Raw genomic sequence first — 25956 nt, forward strand, 5'->3', positions numbered from 1 at the left:
AAATACAGGTTGTTAATATTTTTGCCTCATCTAAATCATTTTTTTTTTCTTTTTATTCTCCAACTACACATGAAATTAATATACTTACACCGATAATGTCTAAGAAAATAAGAAAATTCACCTAAGACAAGTGCTCACATCATTTGGGCTACGTACGTTGACAGTTATGGTAGCAAACAATATGTAAGTTGATCTCGAATGACTTAGAGAACTCAAGAATTTAGATCCCAATCAAATTATACTTTTATAGTTCTCATAAATAAATGAGTTAAATGAATTAGTTTGAATGCTAGACAAATAACATTTATTGATACATTTGAAGATAAGCAACTCGAAAAAAGCTTCAGATAAATAGAAGATGGCCTCAAAAAGTAATCTCCAAGTTGAGATAGGAATAATCTTAACAAAAGAACAATTCAAATAAAAAGTCTTAAAACACCTATTGAATAAGCCCCATTTATAGGCAATTATCATAGGATAAATCCTCACCATGAGGCAAATCCCTACAATTTCAGAAGTAGATAAATTCACGTCTAGCTAGGAGAATTGTAGGATAGACATTCTAAGGTTTTTTTGGTGTCATGTGTCCTAACTTCCATGAACTTGGGACATGATATTTTGTCTTTATTCATTAATCTCAATCCGAATCATTCTCAGCAAAATCAAAAAGAATCAACTAATCCTTTGTGATATGGGTGGAGCTGACTAATTCTCCTTTTGAGATATTTAACACGAGATTCAACCCAAAAGGTATAAAAAGACTTTCAGAGATGAGTCAAATATATGACATTCTAATATATGATGTAGTTAATTCTTGACATTCTAATATATGAGCTCAACCTATATGCATGGTTTATCTAAGTTTTTTATATATATTTTGTCACTAGGCTTACCCCAATTATAAGAATGAGAATTGCAGTTTCCTAGCAGCCACACCAAGCAATCATAAGAATGAGAATTTTGTAAAAAGACTGTTTATATAACCTATTTTTTTTTTTTATGAATTTTTTAATTTTTTGAAATTGTTTACAGTCCAAGTTGCGGAAGCTTTAACAAAAAAGGCTTAAAAATAAATAGACAAGAAGGTCAAATGTGATGTGTTGAAGACCACGTCAAGCCTATTTCATTTGAAGCACTCAAAATAAAAGTAGTGGAAGACTGGAAGTTGACCTGCGGAAAATGTCAAACCTCCCATTCTATCCATCCACTGGAAAGATTGAATGTAGAAGAAATTCAGTGGACAATGTCAACACTGCACAACTCCAGTTCAGTATAAGAACCCACCATGTACATTCAAGTTCGTTCAAATTTCTACATTCATTTTCTCAGAAAGCAAACAATATAGTATAAAAAGAAAGATGAATGGCGTTAGCAGCAGCAGCAGTATTGCCAAAAGATGGAGGCTTCTTAGCGGTGAAGATAACTGGAACGGCCTCTTAGATGATCTAGACAATGATCTCCGACGATACATAATCCACTACGGAGAGATGGCACAAGCTACTTACGACAATTTCATCTCCTCAGACGACTCCAAATTCCAAGGAAGCTACCGATACGCAAGAAAGAACCTCTTTGCCAGAGTCGGCCTAGAGCAAGGGAATCCCTTCAAGTACATTGTGACCAAATATTTTTATGCAATGGCAAAAACTCCAGTTTTTGGTGCATTGAAAGATTCCAACTGGATGGGGTATGTTGCAGTGGCCACAGATGCAGGGAAAGCTGCTTTGGGGAGGAGAGATATTGTGATTGCTTGGAGAGGAACAATTGAGATTCTGGAATGGGTTAATGATTTTGAATTTCTTCCGGTCTCGGCTTCAGAAATTCTTGGAAAGGAACATGACCCTAAGGTAGACATGGCCACGGTTCATGAACCGCCGGTTCCGGTTCAAGAAATCTTTGAATCTGAACCGAACCGCCCAAGAGCGGTTTGGGACGGTTCGGTTCCGATTCCGATTCGTGCCGGTTCGGTCAACGGTTTGGACCGGTTCGGTCAACGGTTTGAGCCGGTTCGGTCAACGGTTCCGGTTCAAACCGAATTTTTTTAATTTTTTTTAAATATTGTTGTATTCAATTTTGGTCCTTGTTCCGTTGTTCGGTTCGGTTTGGTTTCGATTTTTAATTGTTAAATGTAATTGTAAATATAAATATTCTCAACCATATTTTTAATAAAAAAACACTACTAAAAATTGAAGAAATATAAGTAATAATTTCATTAAAAATAATTAAAACAACTAAACAAGTATGTAATACAAGTAATTAATTTTTACAAATGTGAAAAATAAAAAATAAAAAATAGAATTAGACTTAATTTCATTAAAAAATAATTACAACAAAAATGTAATACAAGAAATTAATTTTTACAAATGTGAAAAAAAATAAAATATGGACTTGGATGAGTTGGATCCTACGCATCTTCATTGGAGTCGGAAGTCGCCGTTGTTGAACCATCATTAACCCATTCGTCAGATGATGATGAATGGATAAGTTCTTCTTGACGTCGCATGTTAGCTCTTTCCCAATCATCGAGGCAAACTTGAGCTTCCAATGATTCTGGAGCCAATCTTGATCTTCTTTCGTCCAAAATGTTGCCTCCACTACTGAATGTTTGTTCAACGGCTACAGTTGAAGCTGGAACTGCAAGAAGTTGACTTGCAATAATTGCAAGAGTTGGAAATGTCTCCTTGTGCCTTTTCCACCACTCCAAAATTTCAAAATTTAAACCTGTATCATCACCAAACTCAAAAACTGTGGTTAGATAAGTTTCGAGCTCCGAATGTGAGCTCGATCTAGGTTTTTTCCTCCTTTGATCTAAAAATTTATGACCCCATTTCATTGGTTGGGAGGAAGAGGAATGCGAAGCCATGGATGGAAATGATTCTTCACTACTAGGAGCAATAACATATGCTTCATATAATTGATTGCATAAAGTTCTAACCTTAGAAATTATAATATTCACATCAATTTCTTCATTATTTTCTAATCCTAACAACGAATAATAGTTAGACAAACACTCAATTAAACCATCAAATTTACACCTAGGATCAAATACCATAGTAACAAGAAAAATTTCAGGAATAAATTGATAATAACGTAACCATTTTTCTCTCATTTCTAAAACAGCATGACAAATTTATTCAACATTAATTCCTTCCATTAATACACCGGCCACATTCATTGCTTCTATTAAAAATTGATGTGAAGTTGGTTTATAAACACTACTAAGTGTATGAGTAGCATCATTAAAAATTCGTAAAATATTCAAAATTGAACTACAAACATTCCACATAGTTGGAAAAATAGGATATTGTGGAATATAATTTGCTGCAAAAGAACACAATAAATCTTTATATTCAAAAGATTGATTAAGTAATTTAAAAGTTGAGTTCCAACGAGTAGGGACATCTTTTGAAAAACGTTTTGGGGTTTGACCATTGGAGGTGCAAAAATGTGCCCATGCTTTTGCAGTTCGAGGGTGTACCCAAATATAAGAAATAACATTTCTAATTGGATCTAAATAAGAATTAAGTGACTTAATACCATCTTGAACACATAAATTTAAAACATGGCATGCACATCTAACATGAAAAAATCTTCCACCAAAATTTGGTTGGCAAATTCTTTTCAATTCATTAATAGAAGCAGTATTAGCCGATGCATTATCAAAAGAAATTGAAAAAATTCTATTAACTAATCTATATTCTTGTAAAATTTGTTGAATTAATCTACAAATATTTTCAGCATTATGACTTTCATCAAAACATTGATACGCAAGAATTCTTTTTTGTAAAACATAATTTTCATCAACCCAATGACAAGTAATACCCATATATGAATGAGTTTGCCAATGATCACTCCAAATATCACTACAAATAGAAACATTAATATTATTGTTTTGAAAATATGTTATCAATTCAATTTTTGAGTTTTTAAACAATTTTAACAAATTCCTTTTCAAAGTATTTCTAGGAATTGATTTAAAACTGGGATTAACAAAGTTTTGACAAAATCGAGCAAAACCTAATTTTTCACCAAAACTAAAAGATAAATGATCAATTGCTACCATTTCAGCTAAACCAGACCTACAATTAGCTTCATTATAATGAAATAATTGAGGAGAGTTTGAAGAGGTAGCAAACCCGGATATTTGTGTTTGATCGCGGCTCAATCCAACCTTGAGCGGGTGCTTTGTTTGCAAATGTCGGGCGAAAGTACCATATCCACCTCCTTGTTTGAATTTGTATACCTGATTACAATAATTACAAGATACATCAAATTTACCATCTCCTTTTGGTGTTTTCTTGAAATGAATATTAAAAATATCAGAAGTAGAAATTTTTCCACCTCCCTTTTGTTGAGTTTCACTCTCTTGTGTTTGAAAATTTTGAGCTTCAAACTCAACATTTTCAACATTTTCAAAATTTCTACCTTCACTTGCCATTTTTTTGAAAAAAGTATGATAATAAAAAAATATAATAATGATAAAATAATATAGTAACAAGTAATAAATAATTAACAATATAATTGAATAAATTGATAAATAACAAAATGAGAAGATTGAAGAAATTGAAATTGAAATATTAAATGAGAGAAAAAATTGAGAGAATAATAGCTTGAGACTTGAGAGAGAGAGAGAGAAAAAATGTGAAAAATGAGTGGGGGAGGGAGGGGTATATATAGATAGGAATTATAAAATTAAAAAAAAAATTAATAAAATTGGCTTGGGGGGGCACGGGGGGAGGGGGGGGTGTGGACCGTTGGGGGAGGGGGGGCCAACGGTCCAATTTTGGACCGTTGGGGGAGGGGGGGTTTTCCGGTTCGGCGGAATCGGAACCGCGGAATCGGAACCGGCGGTTCCGGTTCCCCGGAACCTTGAACCGGAACCGAACCGAATTTCGCCGGTTCAGTCCGGGTCCGGTTCCGGCCGGTCCAGTTCCGGTTCGAACCGCCGGTCCGATTCAATTTTGGCCATGTCTACCCTAAGGTGCATCAAGGATGGCACTCTATCTACACTTCAAGTGACCCAAATTCAAAGTTTAACAAGACTAGTGCCAGAGAGCAGGTAATTGCTTTCAAGCCTATTTACATATGAATTTATAGTCATGCTTGTCCGGTGCTCCGATTTTAAGTTGAGGGAATATGAGAAATTAACATATTTAAATATAATTTTTAAGGAATATGAACTTAAAGTTAATGTACCCACATTCTTATATACGTACACATAAAAGCATAAATTAACGTAGCATAATAGAAGATAATTTGTCTAGCAGCCACAATTGGGCTAATAGTTTGGTTTCTCGTAAAATATTGTTTCAGGTCCTTGGTGAAGTTAGAAGACTAGTAGAAGAATACAAGAATGAAGAGATAAGCATAACCATAGTGGGCCACAGCTTGGGGGCAGCAGTTGCAACCCTAAATGCAGTTGACATAGTTGCTAATGGATTGAACAAGGATTTTCCCGTAACCGCCTTCGTGTTTGCAAGTCCTCGAGTTGGGGATTCAGGCTTCAAAGAGCTTTTCTCTGGGTTGAAGGATCTTCGAGTTCTGCGTATCAGTAATGCCTTAGATATTGTTCCAAAGTATCCGTCGATTGGTTACTCAAAGGTGGGTCAAGAATTAAAGATTGATACTACCAAGTCAAAATATTTGAAGAGGCCAGGAAATCTAGTGAATTGGCACAACTTGGAGGCTTATATGCATGGCGTTGCAGGTACAAAAGGATCAAAAAAGGAGGGTTCAACTCGGAGATTAAGCGCGATTATGCCCTGGTTAACAAATCACTAGATGCTTTGAAGGACAAATATCACGTGCCTAGCTCATGGTGGCACGTGAAGAACGATGGCATGGTTCAGCAAATGGATGGCTGTTGGAAGTTTATAGACCATGAGCCAGATGATGATTTCTAAATACCGTCATACGGTTAAAAAGATTCTTGAGCTTCGTTTCCATTTCATTCACTTTTTAGTATATTTATGTTTTGTTTGTGATAGGTTTAATTCATCCATTAAGTTGGGGTAAATTAGTAAATTCATTAATTTAATTAATTCATTTGTTTAATGACCTTTGATCTTTATGTCTTTTTGTGAAATTAATAAAACATCCCTTCTTATGAAACGTGGATATTGTAGGCAATGTTTAGTATCTCCTTTTTCCTATCCCACACGATGAGTAAAAGAGTAGAAAAAACATAAACTGGAATTAGCAAACACATTCAACTTGAATTTTGTATTATACATGGCTAAAAATAAAAATGTATGTCTTTTTTTCTTTCTTCTCTTTTTGCCTAGCAAAATAACTAGAAATGGAACTAACCAAAGGCATTACAAAATAATTAATGATCTAAGGGGCTGCAAACCATAATATTCGAATACAAAAAAGCCAATCACAATTAAAGGCAAGTAAGAATATATTTTAGACAAAAGCCACTATAGAAACAACAAAGCAATTCAACTATTCCATTCACTAACCTTAGTGGCCAAATGGATTAACTAATCCAAATACACATGCATGGATCAAAATTCATGAGAAGGGTCTATTCAAGCTATCTTTAAAGACCCAAAGTGTGGCTATAAATGACCATGAGAGGTCATTGCACTCTTTGATATGAATAGGCTAATGCTTCGTAGGTAGCCATAAAAGTTCTTTGGGCCAAATGAAAGGGGTAGTAAAGCGACAAACATATGCTACATACTAGTGCAAAAAACATTCTTAAAATGTCCAATTCTCCCATTAAAACTCTGAATCTAGTAGATACAAATTTTAGATAGTTGATAGTTGAATTTCAATGGGAGAAGCACAATGATTTCATTGTTAACTCCAAGGTACTATGTAATATCCCGGTAATTCGAGAATAATTAGTGATTATTAATTTGTTTGGGAATTATTAATAATTGTTAAATTAATTGGGAATAGAAAATATTTAGCAATTTAAATAGGGAATGGTTAATAATTATTAATTATTGTAATTAAGGTAACTATTAATTGTCGTATTTATGGTAATTATCGAATATTTATGAGTTTAAGGGAAATATTAAATTATCTTATGTTAGAGTGATGGGTAATTAATTGTTGAAAAATATGGATATAAGAGTTATTTTTAAATGGGGTGTATGTGAGAACTTATGGAAGTGTGGGGGTCTAAATGTAATTTCTGGAAACTGCTGTGGGATCACATTAAAATTAATTTGGTGGGATTATATGTTGAAGGTGGCAGTCAGCCCAGCTGGTCGCGCGCGCGAAGGTCCAACCCCAGCCCATGGACGCCCAAAAAGGCGTCGTTTCGGGGCCTAGAGGTGATGGGTGCTGGCTGTCACGCGGCAGTTGCCTGGGCGCTCCTTCTTTTGCCTTTTTTGTAATACCCTGCCTCGCCAAGCGTGTTACTATACGAGTATTTTCCGGAATCTTTTTTTTTTTCCAAGACAAACACGCGCGGTGTTTTCAAAAACAATCTCCTCGTGTAGATAACGAATTCCAAGAACCCCAGTCTTACCCATTTAACTAAAAAGATCAATAATCTTAACATCTAAATGAGACATATCATAACGCAGCGGATACATTAACATCAATACCGTGGCCTACCACGTGTTCCATACAAGGTGTTTCTACACCGAAACACTTATTACAAAACTATCAAATGATAACAATATTATCATATTACCGTTCTTACACAACCAAATACATATTGAAGCTTCTAAATGATACAATGACTAGCAAGCTAAATGCCGTGGGTCTCAATTAGCCACATCCTCACCCTCGTAGCAGTCCCTGCCTAGAACGTTTGAATGTTTTAGGGGCATAACCCAGATTAGATGATAAAACATCTAAGTGATGGCATGGAACAGTTTACAGAATGCATGAAAAACATACGAGCATGGCATACACAGACAAAACGACAACATGCAAACATGTCTAACTTGAGAAATCTCCCTAACATACTCAACCTCCCATGGAAAATCCATTCCACACACCGTTGGGATTGACCTTGCCATGATATACTTAATCTCTCGAGTGCCCTACCGTGTCACTCGTTCACTTGGATTAACCTTGTCCCATTCTCAAGAAGACCCTATCCCGTTCCACACGGACCCAACAACAACACGAACATCAATACCCCGGTGATATGAAAATCACACGCCATGCACCGACTCTTTTGTAAGTAAAAGCAGTTGATGCAATATACCACATGATTAATATGCAAATGATGCCATATATATACATGAATAAAACGCATAAGCATAGCATCCCGAGTTCTGGTAAGACCGCTAACTGGAACTCACTACACCCACACCAAGACATATCCAAAACAAAGGTAAAACTAGAGTCAAACCACTCACCTCGAACATATTCGGATCGCCTCGATCCTCTTGCACTGTCTCGATTTGCGTGCCAAATCACAAACCTTTGAACTTATACTCATCCTTGAGCTACAATATTCCCTAAACACCATATTCAATTAAGGAAGTATTAAAATCTATTTTCCTCAATTTTTCCATAATTTCCTCTATTTTCTCCCAATTTCCACCTCGATAATTTCAAAATAATTATTTCCTCAAACATTTTCCCAAATGTTTCAACATGATAAATTCTAAAATAAATCAACAAAAATTCTGGAAAAGGAAATACCAAAAATACCCCAGTCACTCGCCCTCACGCGCCTGGCGCGTGGGTGCGTGTGGAAGCTGGCGCGTGCAGCCACACGCCACCATCTTCTTCCTTAGATCCGATCGCCGACGACTCCTCCGATGGCCAAAATAAGGGCACCCCCTTGAAACCCTTTACAAGTCGATTCGAATGGCATCAGTTTCAGACCGAAAGGCCACTGGAAAATGGCTCAAACGGCCAGTTGCAAGCGATTCACACCAAAACGCGGCCAATTTTTGTGTAAAGATTCGGCCGAAACCCTTGCTATTTATAAGCAATTTTCGGCCATTTTTCCACTAATCACCGGCCACAACTTGGCTTACAAGGAACCCCACGCTGTTTAGCACCTGCCCCAGGTCCTACCGCGGCCATCCCATCGCCGGAGACAGCTCCACGTGCGGTGGAAGGCGGCGACCGACTTCCTCCGTGCGCATTCACATTGCAATTTCTGATAAATTGCACTTTCACCCCTTAACTTCTTCAAATGACATTTATGCCCCCTCCATAACACCCCTGATAAATCCAACTATATCACTAAGTCCCATAAGTTTAGTACATCTCATTTGACCCTCAAAACTCCTGAAAAAATTATCATTTTGACATTTCTCGAGCAAAATTAGAAAATTGCACTTAAGCCCGGCTGGTCGATTTGACCTTAAATCCATTTGTTTTAACCCGAAATCACTTAAGGGTTGTTCTATTCACAAAATTTAAGTCCTCAAGACACTCCATTGACTTTTTGGATGTTCCCTACCTCGATTCGATTTTCTTAGCCCGGTCGACAATTATACCGAAAACTGTTCCCGATCCCACCTCTTTCATCACCAAAAATCATAACTCGAATCTCTCATTGACGCTATACCATATTCTTTGGCTATCTAAGGTCCGGGGTACTCCATTCGATCGATTCAATCGCTTAAGACTGCGATAGTGTACCCTAAAGTCTCATTCTTTCAAAAATTCCAGTTATACCTTTCATAAAATTCCATTTATGTCCTTAAGAAATTCCTGGGTATTACATTTTTAAAGGCAGTAAATCATGTGTAATCGGCCAGCATTAACCGCAACAGAAGAAGGAAGAAATTAAAGTAGAAGAAGTTACGCGCAACAATGGTAAATTGGGAGGAAATGTGGAGAAAAAATAGGTAAAATGGAGTTAAATTAAAGTTTAAATATATAGGTAGGTTAAGTAATTTATGTAAATAATTTTTGGACGGTTTGGAATTTAATTTTAGGTGTAATTTCGTTAATTTTAGAAGATTATATTTTATTTTGCAGTGTGTAATAATTTAGCGGTGTACAGGCATATAAACGCTAAAATCAACGAAATAAAGGCAAGTTCCTTACTCCCTTCATGATTGTCATTCGATTTATGAATTCTATGTCCTCCCTCAACCTAATTTGGTTATAGAAACTAATTGTGAGCGTTATAGTTAATTATTATCCGAACTTTATTAAATTAAATAAGAGACTTCTGGGGTTTAATTTTGTAAATGCTTATGGGGTATTGTATCACCCCTACTTCCTTGGGAATGATGCCGAGCCTAGTTTGGGCTAGATTCTTAGTGAGTCAATTGTAGTTGTGAGTACCCTCTAGGGTGAGTTGTTGTAATCGAGAGTCTTGGGGTTTTATTTGTGTGAGTCGTAGGGTATGGGATATACAGTTGCTGACCGTCAATCGTTGGGTCATGGCAGTTGATGGCTGGATGTATGGACATCAGTTATCAGCTGTTGCGATAAACTATAGACAAGTCGGGCAAGCTGGTACCGCCGGACACCCACCATTGGTGTGTGCCTGTCAAAATGTGGTTATGGTTTAATTTTGTGGCTGTGGGTGGTAATAACAAGCAGCGTGAGATGTTGTCCGGTGGGGTAACATGTTGACTATTTGTGACACTGGAGTGAACCGTCATCGAGTTGAGGGCAGCTGTTGATCAGTTGTTCCTAGTCACGGATTATCGACCAGTGTTTGGTCACTATCGACTGGCTCTGCCATTATGTGGCATATTGCATGACATTGCATTGCATGGGATCGAGCTTACATTCATTGGGGGTCATGCTTTATATGTACGGGAAAGTGTGCTCATTAGCATAACTCGGTTGGCCTGTTGAGTGCTAATTTGGGTACGATAGGCGAGCACGTGCATTTAGAGCATTTTCCTGTGTGGGTTCTTATATGGGCGTAGCATGGCCTGATGCTTGGCTTATTGGGGCTTTGTCATCATGTTAATGCTGCAAGAGCCATTGCATTTATTATCTGTTGCATTGCGAGGTTACAGTTTGATTTGGTTTATGATTGTGGTTTGTGGTATGGAGTTGACCCTCGATAACTATGAGTGTGAGTTGGGCTCCAGATAGCTATGACACGGGGACTCCGATATGTGATTGTGATGAGAGCTTCGGGCTCATGTCGTTCGTTTTGTGGGAGCCTCGGGCTCGTGGGTTTTATGCTAGCCAGTGCATGGCAGTGGTAGGTTTGTATGCTGGGACTTGGGTGCCAGGATGTGCATTTCTTATGTGGGCCCCAAGGACTGTTATGTGCATTGTTATATTTATGCGGAGTACTGGATTCTCTATTGCACGGTATGGTATGGCATTTTCATATGCTGCATTACACTTTGTATGGGTGTATTCTGGGTGAGGGGTGTACTCCCAACATTGTCATTGTTATGTTGCGAGGTGTACTTTGGTTGTAGTTATTTCTGATTTATCTTTGTCTAGCTAGGTATATGACGGGTATGGTTATTTCTGGTTTTGGTCTATCTTACCTGTTGATAATGGGATATGTTCCGGTGTGGGAGATCTATGCCTACCCTTACCTCTATTATTTTGTTATGCTTGCTGAGCCTTGTAGCTTATCTTGTTTTTACCATTATTCTAGGTGTAGGAGCTGACGCAGTGGCTAGACTAATTGGCGTGTCAGTTGCAGATAACTGTGTGTACAGGGCAATCCTAACTAAAAGATTCGTGAGGTGTGAGATGTGATCGGGGGCTCGGATATTGTGGTTTGTTTGATTTGATTGGTTGTGATGTTGTTATGTATAATTAAGCCCCTGAGTGGTTTATTTTGTATTTATCTAGCTTCCGCTGTTATGGTGTGTTATATTATTTTGGGCAGAACCCCAGTTCATGTGTTTGGGTTATTAGTGAGTTGTATTTAAAAATTGAGGAAAATTTCTGGATCGTCACATGCTAAGTCGATTAACTTAGCAAGAAAAGGAAAATTGGCTTGTTGGAGGTCACTTGAATAGCCGAAGAACACAACTCTAAGGGGAAAGAGGAACCGCCAATTTTGCTAGCTTTGGTCACCCAAAGTTCACTATGGTATAGCCAATTCCTAGATACTCACCAGCAAAAAAAATTATTTGGGCCAAATGAAAAGGGTTGTAAAGACACAAACATATGCTACCTAGCTACTAGTGCAAATAACTTTCTAGAAATATCCAATTCTCCCATTAAAGCTCTGAATCTGGTAGATACAAATTTTAGGTAGTGGATAGTTGAACTTCAATGAGAGGAGCACCATGATTTAAGACGAACCCTAAGATTCAAAGGCCTATTAAGATTAGAAAAAATGAGGTAGTTCATCTCTCTCTTCGGATCTTCATCATTCTTATGGTTGTATGTAGAGATCATATTCATGGTCATGAGAAAACATAATTAAGAAGAGTTGATATATAGTCATTCATGCAGTCAACAAAAATGAGGAGTAGAAACATGGCAAATAGAGATTTGGCCTTTTCAAATTAGACAATGTTGAAGGTTAAAGCTATGGTCTTGGATTGTTGTAGGAAAGCGATTAAGAAAGAGAAGTGAGTGAGATGTCCAACTTTGATATTGGTTTCAAATCCATCACTACAAAAAAACACATTTTAGTGACGGAATTTTTCTATCGCTAATTTTTTAATCTTCTTTAAATTTAGCGACAGAATATTCCATCACTAAATAATTTTTAATATTTTTTTTAAATTTCTAAATTTAGCGACAGAATAATTTCGTCTCTAAATAATTAAAAAAATAATTAAATTAAAATTATTTAGCGACGAAATAATTCCGTCGCTATTAATAAAAAAAGTAAAAATAAAAATAAAATTACTTAGCTCGCTAAATAATTAAAAAAATTTAACTAAATTAAATATTTAGCTAAATAATTAAAAAAATTAAAATTATTTAGTGATGGAATAAAAAAATTTAATTAAATTAAAAATATTTAGCGACGAAATAATTCCCTCTCTAAATAATGAAAAAAATATTTATATTATAATTATTCATACTAAAAGGTATGATGCTAGAAGTAAAACTAAATAATTAAAAATTAAAGAATTAATTTAAAATTAAAATAATTTAGTGCTAAATAATTAAAAAATAATTTTGAGTAATATATTGTTCTTTAGAGGATAGTCTTCTTTTTAATTGAATAATATGCAGATAGAAATTTTAATATCCACGATATTGAGATGATACATTTCACTTATTTTAATGTCACCCTATATAATTCAGGAGTTTACATAGAAATTTAGTAATGTTACTGAAAATAACCTTTAACAAAACATTTATAAAAAAATAATGTGAGATTCGTAAAATATTTAAATTAAATTTAAAATCTGATTTGATAATGAAATTTTTCATAGTTAAATGTAGAATTTATAAAAATTTTAATTAAATTCAAAATTAGTGACAGAATATTCAATTGTTAAGTTGAAAATTAATAAAACATGAATCTACAAATTAAATTCAAAATGAGTGATGAAATATTTTGAAAATAAGTTTGAAAATTTTTTGGGTGCAAGTGTAATTCTGAAAAGTTTAAACAAAAATACTATAAAAATATTTATGCGCTCGATAAACCAATTTTAGCAATGGATTTATGTACGTCACTAAATTATTTAGCGACGGAATTTGAAGCTTTAGCGATAGATTTTACCATCACTAAATGCTTGATATTTTTAGTGCATGATGTTAGGTCCAATTATATAATATATTTATATTATATAACCATGAACTCTCATTAATGTATAAATATATATATATATATATGTGTATGGTATTTAACCTAGTGCCAGATGGATGTCTTTTTAAAAGCCGGGAGATCGCGACTGACGATCTCCCACACCTGAGAACATCTCGATCTCCCATGCCTGAGATTGTCGTGCTTAAGACTGCCGACACAAGACTATCGCGCCTGAGACTGCTGACACAAGATTGTCGCACTAGAGGCCACCAAACCATTTCCCAGCAAATGAGAGGTCCTATGTAATGCACAAACCATGATAACTTCGACATCCGAAAATTCCTCCAAGAGGATAAAAATCATCTATAAGAAATCAACATTATTTATAAGAGTCCTAATCCCGATGGAGTTAAGATTACTCCATACTCTACTATAAATAACAAGACTTTTATTCTAGAAAAAACATGTCTTGGATACTGGTATGGATACTGTTTTCAAGTTTTCAGTATTCTTAGTGTCTGAATTAAGCAAGGGAGTCATTGCACGGGGACTTCTCCAAGCCCTCTGACTGTTTTCTTCCTTACAAATTCAGATGGCCTAGCAATGACGTTTTCACTTTACAAATTTATTATTATGTTCGAGCAATAAGGGCAATTAAGAGAACACTATAATCATGAACATAGGCCTACATACTAGTAGACCTCTTGGTCACATATATAAACCCATATCAAAGTTGAGCTTATAATCACCAAACAAATGTGGTTGCTAATGACTGAGAAAAAGGAACCCAAACATGCTGGTCACACATATATATATGATTGTGATGCAATTTGTCTTTTCAAAATCCCTTAGATAACTTTTGGCGAACTCAACAAGAGATGACACATTCAAGGCCATACCATCAAGTAGATAACCGATTTTGCATGGACCATAAATGCCAACAAGTAAAAAATAACACTAAACTAATTTACATTCTATTCCCGTTAAACTTCCAAACCAATTCTAGAACCAAAGTTCATAAGGCTAAACCCAATTACATGCCAAACCTCTTAAATCAACGAGCACCGTACAAAAACAAATGCTCAATCGTTTCTACTATCTCACCACATAATGAGAAATTTGAATACATATATAACTGAAATTTTGGTGATTTAAATTGGTCCTTATGGGAAGAAAATTGGTTGTCATCCACTAAACAAAAATTCTAAGTTTTTGTGGAAGAAGGAAAGTCTTATACCCTTTTAAATTTTTGTTGACTAATCCAAGGAGCTAGTCTAATCAAAACCTTCCTTGTCCATCAAATTTTATGTATTTATGAAAGATCTTTGATCACATAATTTTTAGTTTTAACTTTGGGCTAGGATTTTAACATACTTAGATTTTTTTATGTTAACACACTAATTTATTTTAAACAACAAAATTTCATTTTTAACAAACAACCAATTTCAAAGATGCTTGTTTAACTCCTTATTACCATGGCTTATTGCTTCTCCTCATCGCCAAGTTGTCAATAACACTACAAATTTGTAAAGTATCTTTGCCACAACAACTCGCTTATGTACTCTAAACCACATTTGGTCAAAATCACTAGATTTAGTTAAAAAAGACTCCATGTCTAGTAGTCTCTAGCTATAATGTATTTGGCAAGCTCATCAACAGTTTCCCGGCTCTAGTGAAGCATTGTGGCACGAGAGTGGCATGTCATGGCGGGTTATGGGCGGATGGCAGGCTCAAGTGTTGGATGGCATAGGGCTATCGTGCCAAGCTGGTGGAAACAAGCATGTAAGGAAATGCAGTAGTGTGCAAGAGAATGGGACTCGATGGCTTAGGCACTCGCATGCAAGGCAACGGTTGGCATGACTGGGGGCACGAATAGGGTTAGATCCGATTGTTTGGGGATGATGCCAAGGGGCAGCAACATAGGCTGAGAGATGCGAGCATGCTAGCGGGTTGAGCTGACCAAGATGTGAGGGACATGGGGGCAATCTGCATGCCTTGGCAGGAGGCAAGGCCAACAGGCGGGAGCAGTTGCAGCAACAAGTGAGTGCGGCCCACGCACTCCCGCAACCCGCAATATTTAGAGCACGTCCACGCAAGACACACCCACGAGGGCCATGCGTGGCTATGCATGTGTAGGGGGCCGAGGCAATTGCAATAAGTGTCAACCAAATGAGCCATGCAACCCACAGACGATTACTACACGTGATGCATACGGCCCTTAGTAGTGACAGTTATGAGTCATAATCGCTTGTATTTGTGTGATAGCATAAGGCACGGTGTCACAAGACTAGTCCTAGATTCCGAACAAGCACCTTGTGATGGCTCCAAGTGCGCCCACTTAGATCAGCCAACAACCCTTCGGGGTTAATTCACCAAACAAAGGAAAGAACACACAAAGAATACGGGAAAATTCCAACCTTTTATTCAATCCGAGAATACAAAGGAAAATGGCTCGGGCTATGCTCTGTCTAAGAAGCTACCAAAAACGTGCACAAAGCCACATATATATAGGCTATAGAAATTACAAGCGGTTATGCCTCATAACCATCCCCACTGGATCATGGGGCCACTTGCACCACGTCCAGCAACCGTTTGTGGGCCGCACAGCCTGTCTGGCTGACACCTGTCGCAACTGCCCAGCCACTCTATGCATGCATGGCCCTGCGTGGCCACACATGGCTGTCATGGGCGCGCCTGGCGCGGATGTGCTCTGCACATTGTGAGACTGCTTGGGCCATGTCCCCATGTTACTGCAACCGCTCCCGCCTGTTAGCCTTGCCACCTGCCAAGGCGCACGGATTGCCCCCATGTCCCGCACAACTCTCGACCCGCTCAGCTTGCCAGCGTGCCCACATTCTTCGGCCCGTGTGGCTGCCCTGTGGCATCTTCCCCACAGCATCAAGTCCAGCCCCAATTGTGCGCGCCAACCATGCCAACCATTTCCTTGTGTGCAAGCGCTTCAGCCACAAGGTCCATCCTGCCGCATACTGTTGCATCGATATGCACACATGCTGCCACCAAGGCACGATAGCCCTATGCCATCCAATACTTGAGTCTGTCACTCGCCCATCGCTCGCCTTGACACGCCACCCTCGTGCCACAATGCTTCACCAGAGCCAGGCAAGTTCCGATGAGCTTGTCAGAGATATTACAAACCACCCGCACTAGAAGGTTTCGACACCCTCGTCAGAAGTGAAGACAAGTACCGTTGTATAACGTCTTCAAACTACCACAAGGTTGTATCCCTCTCCCAACTCTCTTCCCCCACTGGAGTTCCCTTCCATCTTACCAAGTACTGTACACGCCTGTTCTTTTTGCTTGCCCCCAATGTGCGATGGTCTAGGATTGCCTCAATCTCTCGATCATACTGCACTCTGATTGTTGGAGGGGCCCTCGTGGCCTGCACCCGACCAGGAGTGTTGTCCTCATAATAAGGTTTCAGAAAACTCACATGGAAAGTTGGATGTATTTTGAGTTTTTCGGGTAGTAACAGTTTATATGCCACAGCACCAACTCGCTATACCACCTCGAAAGGACCATCATACCTTGGGATCAACCCACGATGCACCTTTTTATTAGTGATTTGCTTCCAAATCTGGGGAGTAAGTTTCAGCCACACCTTATCCCTAATAGCAAACTCCAAGGGTCGTCTCCCTTGATCCGCATACTTCTTCATGCGTATAGCATCTTTGTCTAAGCTGTCTTGTGCCTCTTCAAGCATGTCTTGCCTCTCCTTGGCAAACCGATATGCAACTGGACATCTACTGGCTGCATCAGTTCGAGCCACTTCATGTGGTGTCAAGGGCTGCTGGCCCATTGCCAACTCAAATGGACTCCGGCCCATAGAGGAAGACTTATGCAAATTATAGCAAAATTAAGCAACATCTAGAAGACTCACCCAATTTTTCTGACTTGCTGTTGCATAATGTTTGAGATACTCTTCCAACAACGCATTCACCCTTTCAGTCTGACCATCAGTTTGAGGATGGTTTGCTGTTGAGAACTTCAACTCCGACCCCATCATGTTAAACAGCGAAGTCTAGAACTTGCTTGTAAATCTTGCATCTCAGTCACTGACCACGTCTTCTGGAAACCCAAAATACTTGACCACATGTTTGAAGAAAAGCCCAGCAATGATGTCGGTCTTGCATGCTTTCTATGTAGCCACAAACACTACATAGTTCGAAAACCGATCAACCACAACCATAATCATATCCTTCCCATCCACCTTAGGAAAGCCTGTTATGAAGTCCATAGAAACCGACACCCACGGTCGTTTAAGGACTGGAAGAGGCTGCAGTAAGCCTGCTTCCCTTCTTCTCTCGTTCTTATCCTGCTGGCACACCATGCAGGTCTTGACATAGGCCTCTATGTTATCATCCATCTTGGGCCAGTAATAGCTGCGTGCAAGCAACGCTTTCATCCTTGTTGTTCTCGGATGACCCGCCCATGCCGTGTCATGGGTCTCACGCATCAGCAACTGCCACAAACCTGCGCCACAAGGCACGTACAGTCGGTCCCCCTTTGCATGTAGCAAGTCGTTGCTAAGCCAATAGCGACGCACAGTGCCCTCAGCCACTTGTTGCACCAACTTCTGATACTGAATGTCAGTCTTCGCCTGCTCTCGAACTCGATCCAAGAAGAGAGTATTGAAGCTACTGATTGCTGCCACAATCGCCTGCACATGCTTCCTACTCAAAGCATCAGCCACCCGATTGCTGGTCCCCGCCTTGTGCTACCACACAAAGTCATATTCCGACAAAAGCTGCTGCCAACGAGCTTGCTTGGCAGTTAACTTTTTCTGCATTGAGAAATACGTGTTGGCCACATTATCAATACACACTGTAAATGCTGTCCCCAGCAAATAAACACGCCACAGCTGCAAGTAGTGCACCACAGCCAGCTTCTCTTTCTCATGTGCTGAGTATCGCTGCTCAGCATCTGTAATATCCCATGTTCGTATGAAGTTGCCACGTAATTTCGATGAGTTTAGAATACTAAAAAATTGGTTTGATAGCAGTTATACGTACCGAATCGACTGCAGGGAATGCCTCGGAGTGAAATTATCTAAGGAAAATTATATGGTCTCGACGAACGTATCGAGATAGGATTTATGGTATCGAAAGAAATCGAATCGGGAACAGTTTTTGGTACAACTAAAATACAGCTGCTAATTAGGTTGTAAAGCCGAATCGTTGTAGGAGGCTCCCGAAAAGTCAATGGAACCCTAGGGGGGCTCCGATTTTGCGTAATGAGCAACCCTTCAGTGGTTTCAGGATGAAACGACAGCCCGATATGGACTTTGGGGCGAAATCGTCTTTATCGAGTAAATCTTGGATTATTAATTTTGCATTTTCAGTATTAAAATGCAATTTAATCCAGTGTTTGAGGGTGTAATTGAAATTACGGAGTTACCCAAGTGAGATAAGATGAAAATTGGAATTAATGGAATAATTTCTTATAAATATTAGTGTAATTATATATATATATAGCCATATGTGTGTGCGCGTGTGGGCGATAATGGCCAGTGGCTAGCTTCTGTGAAGCTTTAATGGCCGAGATTTTTGGCTGAAAATTGGGTGATTACGGCAGCGAGATTTGAGGAAGAAGATATGGTAGCCAAATTTGAGAGATTGTGCAATTAATTTGATCTAATATATATATATATACAAAAATGTATACGGATGGAGTGGCGGCCAAGGCGCTGGGTTTATAAATTGGCAAAGGCTTTGGCCAATTGAGAGGCAGTAAAACAAGTGAAGGTTGAGAGCAATGCGAGAATGAGAGAGAGGGGGGGCCGAATTCGGCCATAGCAATGAGCTGGGCAACCATGGAAGCCGCGACAGCAAGCTTGGCGGAGCAGGGTAGCGCGCGGGGCGGTCAGCAGCAGCTAAGACGATGTCTAGCAAGGTCGGCGGGGTAGCGAGAGGTTGGAGTGTTGGCCGGAGTGACTGAAAGGTGGCCAAAGCCGACTACACAGCAGCGGCGGCCATGGCCGCAAGCTGCTGCAACAAGGCAGCAGCAACCGCGGCCAACGGATGCCACGTGTGGATACCAGCAGCAGCGCGGCGAGCGCGGTGGTGGCCGGGGAGGTCAGTGGCAACCGACGGAGGGCGGAGGTGGCTGGCCGGCGACTGGAACAGGGAGCCATGAGTGGGAGTTGTAGGCAGCCGCAGGTGAAGAAGAAGAAGAGGAGGAAGAGAAGAAGAAGAAGAAGAAGAAGAAGAAGAAGAAGAAGAAGAGAGAGAAAGAAAGAAAGAAAAAAAAAGAAGAAAGAAGAAGAAGAAAAGAAAGAAAGAAAGAAAAAAAAGAAGAAAGAAGAAGAAAGGAGTTGCAGGATGCAGGGGAGGCAGGAGCAAGAAGAATGAGAAGGAAGAAGAAAAAGGAGAGAAAAGAAAAAAAGAAAAAAAAAAGGAAGAAAATAAAAGAAATGGAGAAAAATAGAAAAAAATAGAGAAAAATCCTAGAAAAATTCTAAAAAATAGGAAATTATGTTTCGATAATATTTTAGAGATTTTGGGGGAGAAAATAATTCGGGCACGGGTTTCGAGATCAGGGCACGCATATCGAGGAAGCTGGAGATGCTAAGTTAAGGTGAGTAAAATTTTCTAGAAAATTCCAGAAATTCAAGAATATTATTTTATGAATTGTTGTAGAAGAATATTTGAGAAAATATTTTAGAAATGTTTAGTTTGGATTTATTGAGGAAAAATAGGAAGAAATAGAGAGAAAATTATAGAAAATACCAGAAATTATGGAAAAATAGGTTTTAATGTTTATTTAAATAATTATGGTGATTAGGATGCTTTGAGGAATAATTTGAAGTGACTGGTGCAAATTTTGAGGTTGGCATGCAAATCGAGGCGATGCACGAGGCAAGGCACGGATATCGAGGTAACCCGATAAGGTTAAGAGGGTAAGTGGTACTTCCCAATTAAAGTTAGTTTATGGAAATGTTTGGTTTGTAAGTAATTTATGTTCCTCGAAAATGTTTTCATCATATTAACATGCCCTGATATGTATCCATCACGTAGACTACATACATGACTATGAAATGCATAAATACACGTTGATATGATCGATCATGCGCATTTGTGGCCGTAGGGAGTACGAACTGGCACCGCTGCTTTTCCAAGAATGCACCCATACACCTCGGCCTCAAAAGAGGTGGCCGCAAAAATGGTAGGTAGCATGAGGGGTGCAGTTGACACCTACGATGAAAGACATTCATACACACATGACATAACATTATGTACCCTTACTTAGATGATTCATCATCTAACTTGGGCTTTACCCCTGGAATATTCAAACATTCCAGGTGGAATTGTAGCAGATACAAGGATAAATGAGGCATGAAATGGCACTTAGCAGAGTGCAGGAAGAATGAAATATATGTTACGTAGCCCCTATATTTGAGTTATGCTACTTTAGATTCTGAACGTTTTGAGAAATGTTGAAGATGTAAGAATTTATGATTAATGTTAAGATATCAGGTTTCGATCTTTGCTTCCGCATTTGATGTGTATAGTGATTCTCTTTCGAGATAAATAAATGGGAATTCTGGGACGATTTCGAGGAATGATGTGGCTTAGCTTTAGTGTTTGGAAGAAAAAAAAAATTTATCGTCCCAGAATTGTCCCAAGTTATAACGCACCTGGAAAAGCGGGGCGTTATAGCATCATTCAACTTCCGACTCTCAAATGCAACTGGATGCCCATCCTGCATCAAGACGCCACCAATGGCCCTATTAGAAGCATCAGTATGTACCTCGAATGGTTGTTCAAAGTCAAGCAACTTCAACATTGGTTCTGAAGCTATAGCAGCCTTCAACTCGTCAAACTCCTCTTGACACTTGGCAGTCCACTGCCACGCCTTGTCATTCTTCAAGAGATCGGTCAAGGAAGCAACCTTCTTCAAGTACCCTTGGATGAATTTCCTGTAATAGTTGGCTAAACCCAGGAAAGATCTTAGTTTAAACACCTTTGTCGAAGCAGACCAATTGATTATCGCTTGCACTTTCTTGTCATCCATCTTGACACGCCCTTTGCTAACACGATGCCCTAAGAACATAATTTCTTTCCGAGCAAACTTGCATTTTTCCTTCTTCACATAGAGCTGGTGTTCCCTAAGCCGTGAGAACACCTTCCTTAAGTGCACCAAATGGTCATCCAATGTCTCACTATAGATCACAATATCATCCAGATACACCACAACAAACTGATCTATATATTCATTAAGAACGTCGTTCATCAGATTACAAAAGGTAGTGGGGGCGTTGGTTAAGCCAAAAGGCATCACCAAAAACTCATAAGCCCCATACCTGGTTACACACATAGTTTTCCCCTCATCCCCCTCTACTATCCGCACCTACCAGTACCCAGCACGCAAAACCAGCTTGGTGAAATAGGTGGCCCGTGCTAGCCTATCGAATAAGTCTACATTTAGTGGAATTGGATACTTGTTTTTGATAGTCACCTTGTTGAGAGCTCTATAGTCAACGCACATCCGAAGGGACCGTCCTGCTTCTTTTGAAATAGCACAGGAGCTCCATATGGTGCCTTGGATGGCTGGATCAAGCCTGCATCCAGCAAGTCTTTCGGCTGCTTCCTCAACTCTGCCAACTCATGTGGTACCATCCTATAAGGTGCTTTAGCTGGGGCTCATGCACCAGGCTACAACTCAATCTGATGATCAGTTGGCCTTCTAGGCGGCAAGGCCTTGGGCAACTCTGGTGGCATGACATTAGTAAACTCGCCCAGCAAGTCTACCACCACATCTGGGACTTCAACCCACTGATTTGGCTTCATCTCAATCATGGCTGCTAGATATGTAATTTCCCCCCTCTTCAGGCCCTGCTCAACCTGTATAGCAAAGAGCAACATGTTGCTCTTACCTGCTTTCACCAATGATCTGTTGAACATGGCTTGCTTCACAAAGCAAGGTTGCTGCTCATCGAAGAACATCACCCTGCCCAAGTGTATCATAGGTGCTGCCTTTGCCCGCATGAGAAAATCCACTCCCAAGATGACATCAAAGTCATCAAGCGGCACCACCATGAAGGGCAACATCCCCCTCTATGGACTAACCAACACAACCACCTCTGACGCTAAACCCAGCACACCCTAGGCTGCTGAATTTACAGCTTTGATGCGATTCTGGCATGGCTCCACTGTCAGCCCGAGTGCCATTGCCAACCTTCCTGCCTTGAAGTTATGCAAGGCCTCATTGTCCACTAATGCATAACGATCTTCCCCATTTAACACAATCTCCACACGAACTAAGCCACCAGCAGATGTGGCTTGGATTGCGCTAACCAACAGTTGAAGGGGGCTCACCCGAACTTCCTCCTGTTCAGCAATTTTCGAGTCTTGCTTTCCCTCAACAACCAAGGAATTAAGCCGTTCACACTTTGGGCAATCCCGGGCCATGTGTGGCCCATCACATATGAAGCATCCCCCAGCCTTGGGTTTCTTCATCTCACTCACAACAGCTTTACCTTTCCCCTTGAAGTTGCTCTTTTAATCTGGCCTACGATCATCCCTCTTCTTGCCTTTGTCCTTGGTCTTGCTAATAGCACCATCGTTGATCCTCAAGGCCCGCAAGTCAATAAGGGCATCTGCACCAGCCATTGCTAAGGTCAGATCCTTCACATCTTGCCTCCTAAGCTCTGTTTGGGCCCAGGCTTGGAGACCAGACATGAAGTTGAAGAGGCGATCCTCTTCTGACATCTTGTCAATGTTCAGCATCAGAGAGCTGAACTACTTGACATAATCCCACACAGTTCCTGTCTTCTTTAGTCGCTTGAGAGCTTCATGAGTTATCCATGACCCGTGTGAAGGCAAGAACTGAGCCTTCGACTCCCCCTTCAATGCATCCCACATCTAGATCCGTGGCTTGTCCTTGTCATCAGATGACACACAAGTTCGCCACCACAGCTTGGCATCACCCGCCAAGAACATGCTAGCCAAATCTACCTTCTCACCCTCAGGTATGCAAGCAGACTTGAAGTACTGCTCCATGTCCCATAGAAAGCTTTCCAGCGTCTTTGATTCCCGCACTCCAGTGAAGGCCTTAGGCTCTGGCACCTTCAGTTTCGGTGCTGCCTCACCCGCACCAGAGGGTCCACTCTGTTAGTGTAGGTGCTCTAGACCCAATCAGATTGGACATGTTGTACACTGACAATTGTAATCATATTTATTATTTGAATAAGGAGTTGTTCAAATTCATAAGAAGTTATTCTATTAGTTTATTGTTATTATTGTAATAACCGAATGAAACTAGATAGAAGTCCATATGATGTATACTGTGATTAATCTGTAAAGATGTGAGATGATGCATCACAGTTTCTAGACATCATTAAACGTCCCAAGTCGTAGCAATGTCAAGAATGGACATTGACAATTGCAGTAAGACTTATATGCGCTATGTTTTTGCTATGTGATAGCAATGGGGGTCTCACACCCATAGGCATGGGGATGCCTAGACAAGTACATAGGTGACCAATGTTGGAGAACGTGTCACTGGACATGACTCGCCATGAGAATCCATTTTGATTATATGTTGATGGAATTCTCATACGAGATGGGTGTAACTAATCCTTGGACCTGAGGTTGTCACGGTCATCTCATAAGAAGACCGATATGCTTTGACATCGTTTCGATGGGCCTAGATAAAGGCTGCACGTGGGCGATTGTTGGACATATCGTGAGGCTTATGGAGATGGGTGCATAACCAAGATGGGACTCGTCTATCCCTTGATAGAGAATGATGTATCTAAGGCGCCTTCGGTGGATATTCACTTTAAATCCATGGCCATGGTGAAAGAGATCAATGAGGAGTTATTGATTTACTTTCTAATTAAGTGAAGATATCCGGAAGACCGAAGAAAAACACATGTGATCGTTATCAAGCAACACATCGCCATACTTGAGATCACATAAGATACATTGACGAGAGGATTGAATTACACGGTAACCATACTCGTGAAAGGTTATTTGTGGATTATGAATCCTTCTGAATAATTGGGTAGGCATGATGCCTTGCTAGAGGCCAATCTTGTCTTATGTGTTTGTACCAACACATTGCCAACATATTCGGAAGCCTAATAAGTTATACGCAATAGGCACGGTCCCTAGCTTAAACCAGGAGAGTGGATGTATGGTTAAGTGGGACACTTCGGCAAGAAGTTTTGCCTTCGTAGGTTCTCACGAAAAAAGAACAAATAGACGTAATGACGTCGATATGACGAGGAGTCGTCATAATGGAAAGAATTTCCTAAAATGGCAATTGATTAAATTAGGAAGGAGTTTCTAATTTAATAATTTTCTATTTGTTGGAGTGGTAAATAGGAAATAAAATATATTTGGGCTTAAGTTAATATTTGGACTAAATTGGGTTTGGGCCAAATATTAAAATAAATATTATATTTGAACTAAATTAAATTTGGGCCAAATATTAAATATTAAATATTATATTTGGACCAAATATTAAATATTATGTTTGGGCTTAAATTAGATTTGGGCCAAAATATTTTATTTAAACATATAAAAGGATTGGGCCATTTAATTATATTCCTAGTTGGACTAGAATAAATCCATTTAATTAAGTTCCTAATTGGACTAAATTAAATGGCCGGCCCATGTCCATTAGGGTTTAAGAAACCCTAGAGCACCTTATAAATACCCATTTATGGGTTGCCCAAATTAAAGAGAGTTTTTGGTGTCATTTTTCAAGAGTTCAAAAACGTATTGCCGTTCACTCTTTCCGTTTCTCTTGGCATCAATACGAAACGAAGGCGTTCTTTTTCCATTCATACACAAGCCGCACAAAGGAGAAAGAGCTAGCACTCCTATTCCGCTCTCCTTGCTAACGGACGCGTGCCGCGTATCACGAGTTAGAGGCCGAACGCTTGGACGGGTCGGATCCGCGAACGACTCGATAATCTAAAGGTTAGATTTATTTTATCTGTATGTGAATGATTTGATTTCGACGTTGATCCAATCGCCAGGATCGGGGTAAGGTTCAAAATTTTTGAATTACACTGCTTGCCCCGTAGCGATCTTGCTTAACTTTCACACTCATCAGTGCACGTTTCAGCAAGGCCATATCCCCTTGTAGGGTAGCAATTTGATCCTTCAAGGCTGCCTCAGGAGCTTCTGCCTGAGCGGTAAGATCTGCCTCAAAAGAAGCCATCTTAGCAACTAGAGTTTCTTCCCACGCCACAGCATGGACTTTCCACGAAGTGCAACAATCATCCACCAAGGCCTGCAACTCCTCTATGGACGAGGCTGCACTTGCCACCTTCTGGGTCAGAGAGGTCTCATCAGTAGGGTCTCTCTCCCCTACCTGGGCTTCCAGATGGGCAACGC

General features: G+C 39.6%; 2 protein-coding genes across 2 annotated transcripts in view; both read left to right on the forward strand.

The window, feature by feature from the left end:
• Nucleotides 1-6105, forward strand: part of LOC127795741 (phospholipase A1-IIgamma-like) — a 46384-nt gene extending 40279 nt beyond the window's left edge. Inside the window, exon 3 of the transcript XR_008021853.1 lies at nt 5988-6105. The gene's annotated coding sequence lies outside the window, so the exon portion shown is untranslated. The remainder of the gene's footprint in view (nt 1-5987) is intronic.
• Nucleotides 1311-5961, forward strand: LOC127795740 (phospholipase A1-IIgamma-like). Its single transcript, XM_052327612.1, is given in 4 exon segments — nt 1311-1847; nt 4982-5059; nt 5314-5728; nt 5731-5961. Coding segments are annotated over 4 exon segments (1155 nt in total). The 5' UTR covers nt 1311-1358; the 3' UTR covers nt 5904-5961.
• Nucleotides 6106-25956: the final 19851 nt, after the last annotated feature.

Source organism: Diospyros lotus, chromosome 2 (assembly GCF_014633365.1).
Source record: "Diospyros lotus cultivar Yz01 chromosome 2, ASM1463336v1, whole genome shotgun sequence".
Lineage (NCBI taxonomy): Eukaryota > Viridiplantae > Streptophyta > Magnoliopsida > Ericales > Ebenaceae > Diospyros > Diospyros lotus.